This window comes from Rana temporaria, chromosome 2 (genome assembly GCF_905171775.1).
Source record: "Rana temporaria chromosome 2, aRanTem1.1, whole genome shotgun sequence".
Taxonomy (NCBI): Eukaryota; Metazoa; Chordata; class Amphibia; order Anura; family Ranidae; genus Rana; species Rana temporaria.
Genome location: NC_053490.1, coordinates 69,963,774 through 69,983,766, shown reverse-complemented (window position 1 = coordinate 69,983,766; position 19,993 = coordinate 69,963,774). Strand labels below are relative to the sequence as shown.

The following is a 19,993-nucleotide window of genomic DNA, read 5'->3' as shown; positions in this document are numbered from 1 at the left end:
TCGCAAATACGCGTTTATCGATTGGTTTGCGCAAAATTTATACAAATATACGTTTACAAAATAGGGGATAGTTTTATTGCATTTATTTTTCTTTTCTTTTTTTTACTACTAATGACGGCGATCAGCAATTTTTTTCGTGACTGCGACATTATGGCGGACACTTCGGACAATTTTGACACATTTTTGGGACCATTGTCATTTTCACAGCAAAAGATGCATTTAAAATGCATTGTTTATTGTGAAAATGACAATTGCAGTTTGGGAGTTAACCACAAGGGGGCGCTGATGGGGTTATGTGTGACCTCATGTCTGTTTCTAACTGTAGGGGGGTGTGGCTGTAGGTGTGACGTCATCGATTGTGATTCCCTATATAAGGGAACACACGATCGATCACGGCGCCACAGTGAAGAACGGGGAAGCTGTGTTTACACACAGCTCTCCCCGTTCTTCAGCTCCGGGGACCGATCGCGGGACTCCAACGGCGATTGGGTCCGCGAGTCCCGCGGCCGTGGTCACGGAGCTTCGGACCCGGTCGCGTGCACGCGCCCGCAACCCCACGGCTGGGCTTGACGGGCAACGTACATATACGTTGATGTGCCCAGCCGTGCCATTCTGCCGACGTAAATTGGCGTGAAGGGGTCCTTAAGTGGTTAACAGCTGGTCTCCTCCTCCTACGGAAACTAAGTCCTTAAAGTGGAGTTCCACCCAGATATTTTTTTTTTTACCAAAATTGAAAAAATATTTTTTTTATACTCACCAGAATGGGCCGTTGCTATGCGGAAGTAGCTCTTCTGCCTCTTCCTCCACCGCAGTCCTCTTCTTCTTCCCCCATTCACACCGCTATTTTCATTTCAATGGGCTTCCCTACACATGAAAAAGTAGCCCATGTAACTTTCTGCCACGTTGAGCCTTGCGCATTTTGCCGCCTGCCTGTCAATGCCCATGTCAGATACCCAGGTGGAGAGGGATTATAACATCTGTCAGTTTTTATTGCTGTCTGTGCCCCTGTTAGGAAGATTTCCCCTCTCTATTTGTCCTGTTTAGGGTGCATTCACACCACGATTTTGTCATCCTACTTGTTCTCACGATTTTAGCTTTAAAATCGTACAAATCTGTATGGCAAAACGTATCCATTCACTTCCATTCATTAATTTAGGTCCCCAAGTGCATCCGATTTGATCCGCATCAGATTTAAAACGATTTAAAATCGCATCAAAAATCGTGTTTGACCACGATTTTTGGTCACGATTTGAAATCGTATTAAAATCGTGTCCGTTTTTTTTTATATTGTGGTCAATGTAAATCGTACTAAATCGGATGACTGTGCGATAAATCGTACCCGATTTTTTATTACTAGGGTTGAGCGAACCCGAACGGAGGTCCCCGCAAATTCAATAACCAGACCCTTTAGGTCTGGTATGGATACCATTCAATGGCTGGACGCCATTCACGTTCTCTTTGAAGCAAATTACGTCCTTGCGACGTCATTTGCTGCAATGCACGTCGGGAAAGTTTCCCGACGGAGCATGCGCCCTACGCTCGGCGCGGGAACGCTCCTAATTTAAATGATTCCCGCCCCCTACGGGATCATTTAAATTGCGCGCGCTTACGCCGGGCATTTTGCCGGAGCGCCCACGCAATTTACGGAGCTACTGCTCCGTGAATCAAGGGTAGCGCAGATAATTTGCGGGGGCGCAGGGCAAAAACGGTGCCCTGCGCCTCCGTAAAAACTGCGCAAAGCTACCTGAATCTACTCCACTGTGATGAGTGATTCCTGTTGCTCCTTAGCAATGCAGTAGCTTAGTGGTTAGAATGTCTGTCTTGCAGTACTTGGGGTTGTTGGTCCCATTACATGTGGTCTCTACAGACATGTTGGTAGTTCTATTGGCCCTGGTGGTATGTGAGGTGGAGACTTCAGATTGTCAGCTTCTCGGTCAGGGACTGATATGAATGTGCAGTATACCTGTGCGGGTGTGACTTACACGCCCCTAGTGGCTCCTGCCGGAATGACACATCTATGGGGATGCGGGGAAGCCTCTGCTGTGTGTGACTCGGCCAGCTGCCAGTTCTCTCCAATGTCATTCTCCAGGCGGAAATGACACGATGGAAGCATCCCCTGCACCCCTCTATCAGTGGGCTTGCCTCTCATACATTTAGGGAGTCCTATACCTGAGTCGCGTGACTCCGCCCCCGTGTCACAGCCATTCATATATATAGAGGCCGCGCTCCTCCGGCCTGTCATAGACAGCAGCGTGCTATAGGAGAAGGGGCGGGGCCTAGTGACAGCTGGAGGCGGGGATTAGTTCCTGGCACAGGGTCATCGGATGGTGAGTACACACTGACATTGTATATATATATATATATTCTGTATATAGAGGGTGATCTGTACATGTGTGACATCATCATACCGAGCACATGGCCTGATGTATGGCCCTCCCCTCCCCCTCCTCCCTCCTGTACTGATACAAGGTGTCTCTCTCTATACATCGCTCCATATGGAGGTGTCATGTCATTCTGACAGGCCTATTCTTCTTCTCCTCCTCCCCCTACACAACTTCATTTATACCTGAGACTGAAACGAATTCTATACAATCTCCAGCCATACACTCTACAATCTGTGTGATCTAATCTGATTGTACAACCTCCTTATGGCAATCATACACTCTACAATCTGATTGTACAACCTCCTTATTGTTTTATACACTCTACAATCTGATTGTACAACCTCCTTATTGTTTTATACACTCTACAATCTGATTGTACAACCTCCTTATTGATTTATACACTCTACAATCTGATTATGTGATCTAATCTGATTGTACAACCTCCTTATGGTGATCATACACTCTACAATCTGATTGTACAACCTCCTTATGGTGATCATACACTCTACAATCTGATTGTGTGATCTAATCTGATTGTACAACCTTGTTATGGTGATCATACACTCTGCAATCTGATTATACAACCTCCTTATTGTTTTATACACTCTACAATCTGATTGTACTACCTCCTTATTGTTTTATACACTCTACAATCTGATTGTACAACCTCCTTATGGCGATCATACACTCTACAATCTGATTATGTGATCTAATCTGATTGTAGAACCTCCTTATGGCGATCATACACTCTACAGGCCAGATTCCCGTACACTAGCGGCGGCGTAACGTATCCCGTTTACGTTACACCGCCGCAAGTTTTCAGCGTAAGTGCCTGATCCACAAAGCCCTTACCTGTAAACTTGCGGCGGTGTATCGTAAACACGTCCGGCGCAAGCCCGCCCAATTCAAATGGGGCGTGTACCATTTAAATTAGGCGCGCTCCTGCGCCGGACGTACTGCGCATGCTCAGTTTAGAAATTCCCGCCGCGCTTTGCGCGATGTGATGTCATTTTTTTTGAACGACGACGTGAGTTACGGCGTTTCGTATTCCCGGACGTCTTACGCAAAAAAAAAATTGAAATTCGAAGCGGGAACGACGGCCATACTTTAACATGGCTCGTGTAAAGTTAAGGCATGTGAAATCATGACTAACTTTGCGACGGGAAAAAATTACTAGCGACGACGTAACGAACGCGAAAACCGTCGTGGATCGCCGTAAATGCTCATTAGCATACCCAACGCTGGAATACGACGCAAAATCCCCCCAGCGGCGGCCGAAGTATTACAACGTCGGATCTTAGGATGCAAGTCAATTACACCTGTCGGATCTTAGGGCTATCTATGCGGAACTGATTCTATGAATGAGCCGCATAGATGGGACAAGAGATACGACGGTGTATCAGGAGATACGCCGTCGTATCTATTCTGTGAATCTGGCCCTACAATCTGATTGTAGAACCTCCCAATGCCTCGTACACACGATCTGATTATCGGATGATAAAAATTGCTTTTGGGTTGACTGTTCGATAATCTGATCATTAGTACACAGCTTTTTGACAGCCGATCACGACGTTAGGGGTCACACGTATTTGACATAATTTCAGATATGTAGCTACACACACTGGAAGGTTTTTCCAGAATTGTATGACAAAAATCTTATTTTTCGTAGAGCACATTTTGTTGTATTCAATATTAGTTTTATGCAACAAAATGCGAACGATATGTGGTACGATCATCAGATCGTTATGGTGATCATACACTGTACAATCTGATTATGCAATCTACTTATGGCGGCCATACACTGTACAATCTGATTGTACAACCTCCATATGGTGACCATACACCTCTCCATAAATGAGCTATTTATTTCCCCAATCATCTCTTGTGATTCATCGTTTTTATTCAGAGTTTCGATGAAGGGACGTCCATATAATGTGGTGCAGAAGAAATAACTTGGATACAATGTCCATTCATTTCCACCAATACAGAACAGGATGATGAGCGCCGGGTTCCCACTGGAGAGTTCTGACATGTCAAATCGCATGACAAATTGGCGGCATTTGCCGTGGCAGCGTCCTAATCAGCGCGACGCTGCATCTTTGGCGCCGCACCGATTTCAAAAAGTAGTTCCTGTACTTTCTGCGATTTCGGGCCGCGATTTACATACAGAAACCCGCACAGATGTCTCTGAAATCGGGACTGACAGCTGAACTCGCACGGCTTCATTGTGTTAAAGCCTGACACACACCAGGAGATTATCGGACCAATGATCATCGATTTTTTTTTTATATGCAAATCTCAGATTGAATCTGAAGAGTTTATTAAAGTCACGAAAATTCTCGTACGACAGAAAGAAATGTGGAAGTGATGTCATGTGTTGTAATGCATTTGTATTGAATTTTCGAATGACAGCTGTACTAACTACCGTATTTATCGGCGTATACCGCGCACTTTTTTGCCCTGAAAATTTTCAGGGCAAAATCGTGGGTGCGCGATATACGCCGATACCCACTTTCCCGCCACCGAGTTTGAATACTGCGCCGACATATACCGAGCGCAGTACACTCGTGTATAGTCGGGTAGTCTCGGCTCCTTCCGCACTCACGTCCTGGACGTACAGGATGTGAGTGTGACAGTAGCCGAGCCTGCCCGAGTGTACTGCGCTCGGTATATGCCGGCGCAGTATTCAAACTCGGCGCGGGAAAGTGGGAAACGAGCGGGGAGGACGCCACAGAAGGACGCCGGACCCGACGAAGAGGACACCCGAAGCCGCAGACGGACGCCGGACCCGACGAGGCCGCCGATGGGCGCCACGCAAGACACCAAAACTGTAAGTACAAAATCTTTTTTTCCACAGGAATTTCTGCCCAACTTTAGGGGTGCGCGCTATACGCGGGAGTGCGCTATACCCCAATAAATACGGTAAATGAAAATCGGACGATCTGGCATCATACAAAAAATATTTTCATGCATGTCCGATGAAATAATATCGGATGAACTGTCCTGATTGGCTCTGTACTAACGATCCGATTATTGATCACGCCGAAAGCAGTATTTTTCAAAAAAGTAGAACATGCTGCATTTTACCTGCACTGGACTGTACTGGAACGCAGAAAAATGCATCAAAAACGCACGGGACCCTAGTATACTATAGTGAAATAAAAAGAAAAAACGCACGGGACCCTAGTATAGTATAGTGAAATAAAAAGAAAAAACGCACGGGACCCTAGTATAGTATAGTGAAATAAAAAGAAAAAAACGCACGGGACCCTAGTATAGTATAGAGAAATAAAAAGAAAAAACGCACCTGGACCCTAGTATAGTATAGAGAAATAAAAAGAAAAAACGCACCTGACCCTAGTATAGTATAGAGAAATAAAAAGAAAAAAACGCACGGGAGCCTTGTATAGTATAGTGAAATAAAAAAAAAAACGCACTGGACCCTAGTATAGTATAGTGAAATAAAAAGAAAAAAACTCACGGGACCCTAGTATAGTATAGAGAAATAAAAAGAAAAAACGCACCTGGACCCTAGTATAGTATAGAGAAATAAAAAGAAAAAACGCACCTGACCCTAGTATAGTATAGAGAAATAAAAAGAAAAAAACGCACGGGAGCCTAGTATAGTATAGAGAAATAAAAAGAAAAAACGCACCGGACCCTAGTATAGTATAGAGAAATAAAAAGAAAAAAACGCACGGGAGCCTTGTATAGTATAGAGAAATAAAAAGAAAAAACGCACCGGACCCTAGTATAGTATAGAGAAATAAAAAGAAAAAACGCACCTGGACCCTAGTATAGTATAGAGAAATAAAAAGAAAAAAACTCACGGGACCCTAGTATAGTATAGAGAAATAAAAAGAAAAAACGCACCTGGACCCTAGTATAGTATAGTGAAATAAAAAGAAAAAAACGCACGGGAGCCTTGTATAGTATAGAGAAATAAAAAGAAAAAAACGCACGGGAGCCTTGTATAGTATAGAGAAATAAAAAGAAAAAACGCACCGGACCCTAGTATAGTATAGAGAAATAAAAAGAAAAAACGCACCTGGACCCTAGTATAGTATAGAGAAATAAAAAGAAAAAAACTCACGGGACCCTAGTATAGTATAGAGAAATAAAAAGAAAAAACGCACCTGGACCCTAGTATAGTATAGTGAAATAAAAAGAAAAAAACGCACTGGACCCTTGTATAGTATAGTGAAATAAAAAGAAAAAAACGCACTGGACCCTAGTATAGTATAGTGAAATAAAAAGAAAAAAACGCACTGGACCCTGGTATAGTATAGAGAAATAAAAAGAAAAAAACGCACCTGGAATGCATCCGGAAACGCATCAAAAACACACCAGAATGCATAAAAAACGCATGCAGAAACGCTTCCAGAACAGATGTGGAGTGCGTTTTTGTGGTGTGAACCAGCCCTGACACGTTTTTTGGCGCATTCCGATGTGTTTTTTTGTGTGTTTTAATGCATTTCCGGATGCATTCCAGATGTTTTTTTTTTTTTCTTTTTACTGTACTGGGGCCCGGTGCGTTTTTGGTGCATTCGAGTGCGTTTTTGATGCCTTTTACAGCGTTCCAATACAGTCCAGTGCAGGAAAAATGCAGCATGTTCTACTAAACCCCCCCCCCCCCCCCCCCCCCCAAGCACTGGCTCACCCTCTGGCCCGCCAGGCCACCAGTCAGCCCCGCACTTACCCCATGCAGGTCACGGCTGCGGCGGTGGCTTCCCCTCTCCGTCTCCATCGCTTCTCCTACCGGACAACGGGGTCTTCGGACTCCCAGGCAATGGGGTTTTAGGACTCCCGGCCAATGGGGTCTCAGGAGCCGCTTCCTGATTGGAGAGGAGAAACAGGAAGACATTGGCGAATATTTAAGCGTGTGTTTTTTTACAGACACTGTAGCTACTGACTTTTAATAAGGAAACTTACCTGTCCTAGGCGCCAGCGATGATGTCAGCCCCCCGAGGCCGATCCCTCGATCGCGGCAGGTCCCGGGACACCGCCATCCTCACTAAGGGAAACAGGCAGTGGAGCCTTGCGGCTTCACTGCCCGTTTCCTACTGTGCATGCGCAAGTGGTGCGGCGCTGTATGAATGGGAGGCTGTTCTCTGAGATACACTCAGTTCCCAGAAGACAGCGTGCCCCATTCCCCAGAAGACAACGCGAGGAGGACAAGAATGAAGACCAGCCGCAGACTAGGAAGAGGCAGATTTGGAAGATCCGCTTAGTAGCCGTAATTTCTGGTAAGTAAAAAATAAAAAATAAATCACATTTTTTTGCCACATTTTGGTGTATATTTATTTTTTTAGGTGGACCTCTACTTTAATTTGCTAATGACACACAATAGGGTGGGGTTAGAGTGAGTCTACCCTTTTTGAAGCTCTAATTCTGGCTCTAATCACGTGCTTTTAAAAAAAACACAATCCATTCAAATCCATGCGTCCAGCGCCCTGCATGTAGATTAGGGGCCGGACGCATGGACTAGGGGGGCAGAGCCCTGCATATAGATTAGGGGCCGGACGCATGGACTAGGGGGGCAGAGCCCTGCATGTAGATTAGGGGCCGGACGCATGGACTGGGGGGGGGGGTGGCTCCCTGCATGTAGATTAGGGGCCGGACGCATGGACTAGGGGGGCGGCGCCCTGCATGTAGATTAGGGGCCAGATGCATGTACTGGAGGGGTGGGGGGCGGCGCCCTGCATGTAGATTAGGGTCTGGACGCATGTACTAGGGGGGCGGTGCCCTGCATGTAGATTAGGGGCCAGATGCATGTACTGGAGGGGTGGGGGGCGGCGCCCTGCATGTAGTTTAGGGTCCGGACGCATGTACTAGGGGGGCGGCGCCCTGCATGTAGATTAGGGGCCAGATGCATGTACTGGAGGGGTGGGGGGCGGCGCCCTGCATGTAGATTAGGGTCCGGACGCATGTACTAGGGGGGCGGCGTCCTGCATGTAGATTAGGGGCCGGACGCATGGACTGGGGGGTGGCTCCCTGCATGTAGATTAGGGGCCGGACGCATGGACTAGGGGGGGCAGAGCCCTGCATGTAGATTAGGGTCCGGACGCATGGACTAGGGGAGGCAGCGCCCTGCATGTCGATTAGGGGCCGGACGCATGGACTGGGGGGGTGGCTCCCTGCATGTAGATTAGGGGCCGGACGCATGGACTGGGGGGGGCAGAGCCCTGCATGTAGATTAGGGGCCGGACGCATGGACTAGGGGAGGCAGAGCCCTGCATGTAGATTAGGGGCCGGACGCATGGACTAGGGGAGGCAGAGCCCTGCATGTAGATTAGGGGCCGGACGCATGGACTAGGGGAGGCAGAGCCCTGCATGTAGATTAGGGGCCGGACGCATGGACTAGGGGAGGCAGAGCCCTGCATGTAGATTAGGGGCCGGACGCATGGACTAGGGGAGGCAGAGCCCTGCATGTAGATTAGGGGCCGGACGCATGGACTAGGGGAGGCAGAGCCCTGCATGTAGATTAGGGGCCGGACGCATGCACTAGAGGGGGGCAGAGCCCTGCATGTAGATTAGGGGCCGGACGCATGGACTGGGGGGGGGGCGATGCCCTGCATGTAGATCATTTAAAGTAGCACGATTTGAAATTAGTGCTACTTCAGGTGCTACTTGGAAGACATCTGTTGGACTTCATGCAGAGTAGTCTATGCAAGTCGCACCTGAACTTGCAAAAAGTAGTGCGACTCTGATATAGTCGGAGTCGCACCGATTTGAACGCTTCCATTGCGGACAATAGGGTGCAACTTGTCATGTGATTCGATAGGTTCAAATCGCATGACAAGTCGCACAGGTGTAAACCGGAGGCTAAATACATAATATATCCCTAACCCCCTTTTAAGCAGCGCCCTGCACTATGCATTACTTATCACACATACAGCTTGTCCTACTCAGAATATCCTTCCAACATTCTGAGTAGAAGAAAAAGCGATATGTTTGTACTTTGGAGTGTGATAAGGAATGGTAGCATCTTACATTCTCACACATACAGGCAGTTTTAGTCCTATCGATCCTATATTTGGTGGATTAATCCATTCCTTTTTAGTGGACTGAACTTTTCCAAAATCATAATAATTGATTGATTAATAATAAATGTCCTTATGTGTAGCTGCTTTTTTGGAAAGCTATATAGCTAGGGCTCATTTACATTTGCTTCAACTTTATTACACATTAACCACCTAAGGACCGAGCCTCTTTTTGACACTTGTTGTATACAAGTTAAAATATTTTTTTCTGCTAGAAAATTACTTAGAACCCCCAAACATTATATATATATATATATATATATATATATATATATATATATATATATATATATATATATATATATAGATATATATATATTCTAACTCCCTAGAGAATAAAATGGCGGTCGTTGCAATACTTTCTGTCACACCGTATTTGTGCAGTGGTCTTACAAACGTTTTATTTTTTCTGAAAAAATACACCTTTTTTATAATAAAAAAAAAACAACAGTAAAGTTAGCCCAATTTCTTTTATATTGTGAAAAATAATGTTAAGCCAAGTAAATTGATACACGTCACGCTTCAAAATTGCGCCCGCTCGTCAAACTTTTACCTTTAAAAATCTCCATAGGCAATGTTTACAAAAATTCTACAGGTTGCATGTTTTTAGTTACAGAGGAGGACTAGGGCTAGAATTATTGCTCTCGCTCTACTGATCGCGGCGATACCTCATGTGTGTGGTTTGGACACCATTTTCATATGCAGGCGCCAGTCGCGTATGCGTTCGTTTCTGCACGTGAGCTCGTCGGGACGGGGCACTTTAAAAAAAAAAAAAACATTCCTTATTTATTTTATTTTTTATTTTGACACTGTCTTTTTATTAAAAAAATGGTGTCACTTTTATGCCTTTTATAAGGAACGTAAACATATTCTCCTTTAATGCCGCGTACAGACGGTCGTTTTCTGTGATGAAAAAAAAAACGACGTTTTTGAAAACGTCATTTAAAATGACCGTGTGTGGGGAAAACGTTGTTTTATGTCTTCTGAAAAACGACAAAAAAAAAATTCGAACATGCTCGAATTTTTTGTGTCGTTTTTCAAAACTCCGTTTTTTGTGTCAATTACTGTAAAATGATAGTGTGTGGGCAAAACGACGTTGAAAACGACGTTTTTAAACCCACGCATGCTCAGAAGCAAGTTATGAAGCGAGCTTCAATGGAACAGAGTGCCTTTGTACGTGCTGACCGTAACCGCGCTTTGTAGGCAACTGGTGTGTAGGCAACTTCGTTTTTGAAAATAAAGTTTCAAAAACGTTGTTTTATTTCATGATTTAAAACGTCGGGTTTTTTTCCATCACAAAAAACGACCGTCTGTACGCGGCATTAGAGCTATGGGCGGAAGTGACGTTTGACGTTGCTTCTGCCCTCCAATGCTGTGGACCTGAGCGGGGGCCATCTTCCCCTCGCTCTGCATCCAGGCAGTGAGGGGACATAACGTGATCGTCTCCGCCGCTACCGACGGCTCCAGTAAACGGCGGAGACGACCGGAGAGCAGTGGGAGGGGGTGTGGGCACCTCTTCCACCACCGATAAAAGTGATCTTGCGGCGAATCCCCCGCAGAGATCACTTTTATCTGAAAGAGAAACGCACACGATTTGCATGAAGTGGTTAATGCACCTTCCTCTTCCTCTGGCAAATTTCCAGTGTGTGTTGATTTTCTATTTGTTTTTAAAGTAGAACTTTGGTTCAGTAGTATGCCCACTCAGCAGATCCCCAGTTTATTATTACCCTTGTTCAGTAGATCCCCAGCTTAATATTACCTTTGTTCAGCAGATCCCCAGCTCAGTTGTACCCCCAGCTCTGCTGATCCTCCGCTCAGTAGAAATCTCGATCTCTGTTGATCCCCCGTTCATTAGTAAACCCCAGCTCTACTGATCCTCTGGTTTGCTGATCCTCCTCCTCCTCTGGTCCCCGCTCACCTCCCGCTATATTGCTCCCCCGCTGCTCACCACGTGTGACATTGCTGGTTTCTTCTGCTCTGGTCCCCAGCTCTGCTGATCCTCTGCCGCTCAGTCCTCTCTCTCCGGGCCCGCAATTGGCAATCCCATGTTGCACTCCACATAGGCCATCTGCTAGTTGCTTCGCTCCAGTCGGGACCCCACTCACCTTCCTGCTGCTCCACACTAGATGTGACGTCTGCACCAGACTCTCCCAGAATATATACACATGAACCGGAAGTGACTGCTGAGGACGTCTTTCAGGTTCAGTTCTTGGTTTCCCATCCTGGGGTTTCTCATACCTGCAATACCTCCAAAACAAAGCAAAGCTAAAGTTGAATAAAAGGCTCTCAAAAGCTGCAGGTGCTGTTAGCAAGTGTTGTCATAGACTTCTATGGAGGCTTCGGAGACACTTTGAAGCACCAAGAAAGCGACACAGGGTATAATGTTTGAAGTGAAGCAAACACAATAAGTGAACAGGACTGTAAGGTAATCATTTTACTTTAATGCAATGAATGCATTGAGGTAAATAATGTTTAGAACCACCTTAAGTAGAAGTAAATATTGTATGATTGGGGGCGTGGCCTAGACAGGCATGTGAGCAGTCGCATAGCACGGAGCTCCCGCTAATGATCCTGATTCGATCCGGTTCCCGATAATTGCAGCCGCAGGCGATCGGTTCCCCGGAGGCACACAGCTTCACTGTCCATAGCGGAGGGGGTCTGGACGATCGGCGGGGTTCGGATGACCCATAAACCTGAGAAGGGAGCCGCAGCAGCGGCGACCATGGAGATCCAAGATGGCGCTGGGGCCTCGCAGCAACCGAAGGCAGCGCGCGGGGCTGAAAAGCACACGGTGGTTGACGGTAAGGCTCCTAAAACACACAAACAACAAGGGAAAGAGCCCCCCAAAGACATGCTTTATTACACGCAGAAGCTACAGGGCCCCACCAGCTCCCCTGCTCCGTCGCAGCTGACAAGGGCGCAGAGAGTGCAGGGCCAAAATGGCGATCCGACCATGGATGACACGCTGCCCCTTGAGAGCTCCTCTGACACCATGCAGGAATTATTCGGGGAACTGCAGGAGGATGCCCCGCAACCTACGCTTGGTGAGATCCTCCGGGCAGTGCAGAAGTGTACCACGTCGGTCACTGCCTCGGTGGATGGACTGAAAATGCAGTTTGGGGAGCTTACTGAGACGGTGTCCCTCATGCGCCATGACCTCCAGAAGATCAGGGAGAGGACCACGGCTGTGGAGGGCCGCATCAGCGAGGTGGAGGATGCACTTCCACCCCTTACTAGGGACACCAGATCTGCCCTGCAGCAGTCCGCGCAGGCCAACGCAAAGACAGATGACATTGAGAACCGCCTGCGAAGGAATAATGTTCGCATAGTGGGACTCCCGGAGAAGGTGGAAGGTAGGGACCCCACGGCCTTCGTAGAGACATGGCTCCAAGACATCTTTGGCAAGGAGGCCTTCACCACACTGTTCGCGGTGGAACGGGCACACCGCACTCCTCCCAGGCCTCTCCCCCCTGGCAGCCCCCCCAGGTCCATGCTGGCCAGACTCCTCAACTATCGGGACAGGGAGATAATCCTACGGCTGGCCAGGGAAAAGGGATCGGTGCATTACAATGGAGCCAGGATTTCATTTTACCCTGACTTCTCGGCTGAGGTGCAGCGCAAGAGAGCCAAATTTGCGGAGGTTAAAAAGCGCCTGCAGAAGATACAAGTCACGTATGCCATGCTATTCCCGGCGAAGTTGCGGGTCACGGTGAGAGGTCAAGCCACCTTCTTTGAATCCGCAGCGGAGGCCGCGCAGTGGCTGGATCATAATGAGCAAGGTCTGAGGAGACGCCGAGAGGAGGACAGAGGAGACTGAGGCCCCGCGTTCGCTCCCGCATGTTACAGTTTTCGCCGCAGACAAGATAAGTTGCTACCTTTTGAACGGGATTTTACTTGTTTCTATTTTATTAGCGCCTAATTAGAGCTTCGGCAGTTGAAACACACCCCCCCTGGACTCTATGCTACAGTGGGGGGCATGCACCTACATGTTGACTGGTGCCTTTACTCCACCCCGGCTGGGGAACTGTATCTTTCTGTGCCCGGTTGGCACACATTGTTTGCTGGGTCCACATATTGGAGGGCCACAGAGGAGGCATGCCTCCGCCCCGGCTGGGGCTAAGATGTGGACACGGTTGCTCAAATCTTTCTTTCTCACAGTTTCTGCTCAAATTCTCACAGATATACACCACTTGTTGTTCGCTTACCTGCTGGACTCCTGGCCTCGGGCCTCAGCCAATGATTATCACTGGACTCCGCCATGGCCACCACCCCGGTAGTAACTTGGAATGTGCGAGGTGTGCATGACCCATTAAAACGCACTATGATTCGCTCTGGTCTGAAGAAATTCCTTCCTGGCGTTGTGGGCCTACAGGAGACTCACCTCACGAGGGACACGGTAGGGTGTCTGGGATTTTCCTGGGTGGGCAAGGCCTACCACTCCACTCATACCTCTTATTCCCGGGGGGTGAGTGTGCTGATACATAGCTCTTTAGCCTACCAGGAAATAGACGCAGCCATAGACACCCTTGGCAGATATGTCTTTTTGTATTGCAAGATATTCACAGTCACCATGGTACTAGCTTTTGTGTATGTCCCCCCGCCTTTTTCTCGAGAGGTGCTGCAGCTGTTTTTGTCATATCTGAGCAACAAGCCTGATGTTCCTGTTCTGGTAATGGGGGATTTTAACGCATGTATTGATCCTAGGATAGACAGGCACCCCCCAGCCCAGGTGCCTCAGGGAGGCAGGGGAACAATACTGAGCAGATTGTTAGGGGAGGTGGGTTGGCTGGACATTTGGAGAGCTCGATACCCCATGGTCAAACAATTTTCTTGCTTCTCTAAGTCTCATGGGTCCCTGTCCCGTATAGATCTGTGTGTGGGGTCCCCTCAGGTTCTCCATATGATTCCTAAGGTGGAATACTTTCCGAGGGGGGTTTCTGACCACTCCCCACTGGTGGCCCACCTGGTTACCCGACCGGTCTCCTCATTGCCCAGGGCCCCGTGGAAACTAAACGCCTTCTGGCTGAAGTTGTTTACCTCCCATGATCAGGTTGTGCGCAGAATGGAACAGTATTTTGTGGAAAATTGGGGAGGGGAGGATCGTGCCCTGAGTTGGGATGCCTTTAAGGCCTGTCTGAGGGGAACATTCATTGAGGAAATTGCAGCCATTAAGCACAACTCGTCCGCCCTTTTAGAGCGGGTCGAGGACCAGGTGAGGCAGCTGGAGTTAGCGTATGTTTTGGACCCGTCAGAGCCCGCGAGGGAGACGTGGACGTCGGGCCAGGATTCCCTGGACCGGTTGAGATCCTCCGCCGTGGAGCGAAAGCGCTTCTTTACCCAGCAGGCTTACTACGAAGAGGGGGAGAAGACGGGTCGTTTGTTGGCCAGAATTGCCAGGTCTCAGCAGGCGTCCCCTGCCATAGGAGCAATCCGTGACATGCAGGGATGGCTGGTGAACGAACCGGAGCTGATTTTGGCGGAGCTAGCTAATTTTTATTCGGAACTATACAAGGCGCGGGACGACTTTACAGATGCAGAGCTGCAGTGTTACATTGATGCGGTGGCTCTCCCGGTTTTGAGCAGTGTGGCGCGGGCTGAGCTGGAGAAGCCGCTCACCCTGGAGGAGCTCCGGGAGGCGGCTGCTTCCTTCCCCACATGCAAGGCCCCGGGCGACGACGGTATACCCATGGAAGTGTATACTCAGTATGGGGAGGCGGTGCTACCCAAGCTGCTCGAGGTGTTCAACTCCTCGTTTGACGCGGGTGACCTGCCTCCATCCATGACAAGGGCGAACATTGTTCTACTGCTGAAGGCTGGCAAGGATCCGCTGGATCCTGGGTCGTATAGACCTATTTCCCTCCTACAAAGTGATGTCAAAATTCTTGCGAAGATACTGGCTATGCGGGTGAACAAAATAATCCTGTCCATTATACACTCCGACCAAGCGGGTTTTATGCTGCGTAAATCTACCGCGACGAATCTTCGTCGGTTATACCTAAATATGCAGACCCCCCTCGGATTCCGTCGGCTGCAGGGCACTGTTGTCGTTAGATGCCAATAAGGCCTTCGACGGTGTCGGCTGGCGGTACATGTGGGCGGTGCTGTCCAAGTTCGGCATCGGCCCTAGATTCCTGAGGTGGGTACGCCTTTTGTATGCTACGCCCAAGGCGGCCGTACGAATGGCTGATAGGATGTCTCACGCTTTCGCTCTGGGCAGGGGGACCAGGCAGGGTTGTCCCCTGTCCCCCCTGCTCTTTGCCCTGGCTATTGAGCCTCTGGCGGCCCTGGTGAGGGATTGCGGGTCGGTACGCGGGTTCAGATATGGTGACATGCACGAAAAGATCATGCTGTATGCGGACGACATGCTCCTCTTTTTGGAGGATGCAGAGGACTCCCTGCGGCAGATGATGGTCATAATCACTGACTTTGGCCGCTTTTCGGGCCTCACCATCAACTGGACAAAGTCTGCCCTGATGTTCCTGGATGGGGAGCCGATGCACGGGAGCAGTCTGCCGTGCCCGGTCCCCGTAGTGACATCCTTTAAGTATCTTGGGGTCTGGATATCTCCCATGATAACCGATTACTGTAAGCTCAATGTGTACCCTTTACTGTCCAGATTTAGGGACAAGATCCAAATCTGGAACAGACTGAAGATGTCACTGGCGGGTAAAACCAACCTTATCAAAATGATACTAATGCCGCAACTGCTATATTTCCTCCATAACGCGCCCATTGTCATTACCCTTAAAATATTTCGTGTAGTTAACTCTCTTTTTAGACAGCTGTTGTGGCACACTAAACCCCCTAGGATAAAGTTAGAACAACTCCAGCGCCCGAAGGAGGGAGGGGGCCTGGCTTTACCCAATCCCTGGTTGTATTACTTGGCGGCACAGCTGCAGCACTTAATAGGGGTCATGGAACCGCTGCCCACGACCTCCGCGGCTAGGCTTATGCTGCGGGGCTCTGGGGCAGCCGCGATTCCTGAGGGGCTGGAGGCCCGCAGGTTTCAAAAATCCAATAAACGTATGCCCACATATGCTCTCGTCCAGAAGGTATGGAATAAAGTCAGGCAGTTTCAAGATGTGCTGGGGTTCACTGAGTTTAGCCCCATTTGGGGGAATGACACGTATGAGGAACTGGCCAAGATTTACCAGGGCCACAGATGGAGGTCCGTAGGGATTACGCACCTTAAACATGTCTTTCGGAGGGGGGCCCTACTTCCCTTTAGTGAGCTGAGGTCCAGATTTAACTTACCACCTACCATGCAGTTCTACTACATGCAATTGCAGCACGCAGTGCAGGCCCAGGGGACAGCTGTGGAGTGGGTCCAGTCCCCCACACCTGTTTTCCGAATGCTGCGTTCCGCACAGGATACCAAAGGCATGATCTCGCAGTGCTACGGCATGCTTCTGGCATCATTTCTTGAGGGGTACCCTATGAAGGTGGTGGAGCAATGGGAGATGGATCTAGGACCCTTTGAGGGTGGGGTATGGGAGGAGGCGCTACAGGCCGTAAATACCTGTTCACTAAATGTATCACAGAAAGTCTCCCAGCTTTACATACTGTTAAGGGTGCACTTTACCCCGGTCAAGCTTTTCAGAATGGGCCGAACTCCGGATCCACTGTGTGGACGCTGTAGGGCGGCCCAGGGGGATTTGATTCACTTGCTCTGGCGGTGCCCCAAGCTACATAGATACTGGGTTGAGGTTCTGGCTACGCTGAATTCGGTGTTTCAGACCAACGTCCCATTGGAGCCGCTTTGTTGCATACTGGGTGTCCTGGAGGGGGTAATCGAGGAGGCGGGCACCAGGATGGCATTCGCCAGAGCTCTATTTCAGGCGAGAAAGCTCATTCTTATACATTGGAAGTCAAGGGAGGCGCCTTTGCTTAAAACCTGGGTCCAACATATGGGTAAGACACTGTTGATGGAGAAGTACATATACCAGCATAGGGGAAACGCAGGGAAATTTCTTAAACTTTGGGATCCTTGGCTCGCGATACCTGGCCTAAGCCCTTTGGAATTGGTACAAACTAGGCTACTTGGTGGGGTGTAGGGGCAATAGAAGACATTGGATAAGGTCCCTGGCCTATTTATCTGGGAAGCTACGTGGACAGAGGAGGGGTGGACGGGAAGGAGGGGACGGAGGGCTGAAGAATGGGTCTGTAGGGGCTGGGTGGTATATGGCATGTGAGCACTGTTTTGTAGTTAAGTCTATGATGTATGACCAGCAATTCTGTTCTTGTGTATATTGGAAAGCAAAGATGCAAGATGTCATTCTGTTTTCTGTTTTCCTGTAACAGTATGTTTTGTGAGCAATAAAAACCTTTTGATTCAAAAAAAAAATATTGTATGATTTTCCTTCCTAGGTAGAAACCGTGTGTCAGAAACATGGCGCCTAACTCAGCTCTACAAGCAGCTATAGATCTCACTGCCGGAGCGATAGGTGAGTGACGTGGGCACGTCAGCACATTGATGGAGCCACATACCTGTTATTATATTTTTGTTTATGGAGTTACAATGCTTTAGTGATCTGAAGCGGGGTATTGTACCATACTGGTGATGTTGTGTGTGAGGAAAATAGAAATCATATCGTTAGCTGTGCAATTCCTTTTCAGGGGATCAAAAATGCAGCAACTTACCTAATTTATATGACACACCCAGGGCTGATCCATTGTTAACATCTCCCTCTTCTGAGCGAGCTTTAAGCAGTAAGGTCCCTTTCACACAAAGGGTCTGATCAGGTCCCCCTGTCAGTTCTTAAGGTGGACCTGATTGGACCCTCTATTCACCCCTATGGATTTGTATCCGTTTATATTTGCCTACATCCAATCTGGTACACCCAAAAAACAAACAAAGGGGATCTGTCCCCTTGCATCTAGGTGGATAAGATCAAAGGGCAGTCAGGTGTAAACAGACAGCGGAGTCGGTTTACACCCACCGGTCCAGAGAGCAGAGCGGGCTCAGTCTGTGTCCGCTGATCCTCTGCTGATCAGAGCAGAGCGGGCTCGGTCTGTGTCCGCTAATCCCCTGCTGTTTAGAGCAGAGCGGGCTCCATCTGTGTCCACTGATCCCTGCTGATCAGAGCAGAGTGGGCTCAGGCTGTGTCTGCTGAGCAGTGTGAGCTCGGTCTGTGTCCACTGATCCCTGCTGATCAGAGCAGAGCGGGCTCGGTTTGTGTCCGCTGATTCACTGCTGATCAGAGCAGAGCGGGCTCGGTCTGTGTCCGCTAATCCCCTGCTGTTTAGAGCAGAGCGGGCTCGGTATGTGTCCGCTGATCCCTGCTGATCAGAGCAGAGCGGGCTCGGTCTGTGTCCGCTAATCCCCTGCTGTTTAGAGCAGAGCGGGCTCGGTATGTGTCCGCTGATCCCTGCTGATCAGACCAGAGCGGGCTTGGTATGTGTCTGCTGATCCCTGCTGATCAGAGCAGAGTGGGCTCGGTATGTGTCCGCTGATCCCTGCTGATCAGAGCAGAGCGGGCTCCGTCTGTGTCCGCTGATCCCTGCTGATCAGGGCAGAGCGGGCTCCGTCTGTGTCCGCTGATCCCTGCTGATCAGAGCAGAGCGGGCTCCGTCTGTGTCCGCTGATCCCCTGCTGTTTAAAGCAGAGTGGGCTCCATCTGTGTCCGCTCTGCAGAAACTAAGCGGACGCAAACCTGTCACCCACTCTGCTCTGATCAGCAGGAGATCAGTGGACAGATTTCCTGCTGATCTCCTGAGAGTCTGCCTCTTGGGCCTAATAATGATGACTAGGGTGGCCATTTTCTGGGCAAATAGGCAAGGGGGTGTCAAGTTATTTTTTTTTTAAATGCTTAAAGTGAAACATTAAATTACCAATTCCTCTAAATAATATGCCTGAGGTGCCCTAAACCCTGTCTTTGAAGAAGTTCATCTCTGTGATGTACAGAAATTTCCATTTACAAAGGAAAAACGTGTTTAAAATCTCTAGTAAATTACATTTCAATGCCAGCTTTTTTCTTTTTTTTTAAAAGCCTCCACCCCCCAATTAATACCAGACCCTTTGAGCCTGGTATTGATTTTAAGGGATTGCCTCATGCAAAAAAAATGTGTGAGGTGCCCCTGGAAATCCATACCAGACCCTTCCTTTCGGATTTTGAAGAGATCTCCATGCAAAAAATATATAAATTCATACCAGACCCCTAATCCCAGCATTCAGACGGTTTGGCCAGGAAAAGGTGGGGGGGGGGGGCGTGAATGTACATCCCCTACTTACCTCCTGGACCATGCCATGCTACATGCCCTCAACATGGGGGGAGCAAAGGCTTCGTCCTCCTCCACCTTAGTGTTTTTAGGGGTCTGCAAACTGGGGGGCATATTGGATCCTGGAAGCCCCCTTAAATTATAAGGGGGCCCATAGATACTGCCCCCCCACTCATTCATAAAAAAACATTACCTAGCAGTAAAAACACACAAATGTTTAATAAGTCCTTTATTAAAAAACACAAATCCCCAAAAAATGCCCCACAGTGTAAATCCATTGTCAGTCATGATGCCTGCTGCCCACTGACTCGATGAAAAAACAAATCCTGATGACCTGCCCATATTTTG

At 48.5% G+C, this 19,993-nt stretch overlaps 1 protein-coding gene across 2 annotated transcripts in view; it reads left to right on the top strand.

Annotated features, from left to right (window-relative positions):
• The first annotated feature begins 2,035 nt into the window (after positions 1–2,035).
• LOC120929119 (mitochondrial ornithine transporter 1-like) overlaps positions 2,036–19,993 on the top strand; it is a 43,776-nt gene continuing 25,818 nt past the window's right edge. The window contains exons 1-2 of one of the 2 annotated variants that reach the window (XM_040340348.1): positions 2,036–2,327; positions 17,799–17,871. In XM_040340348.1, the coding sequence (XP_040196282.1) occupies positions 2,325–2,327; positions 17,799–17,871 (76 nt within the window). In that variant the 5' untranslated portion in view covers positions 2,036–2,324. Of the gene's footprint in view, positions 2,328–17,794; positions 17,872–19,993 lie in introns of both variants that reach the window. The other variant, XM_040340349.1, reaches the window with a different exon arrangement.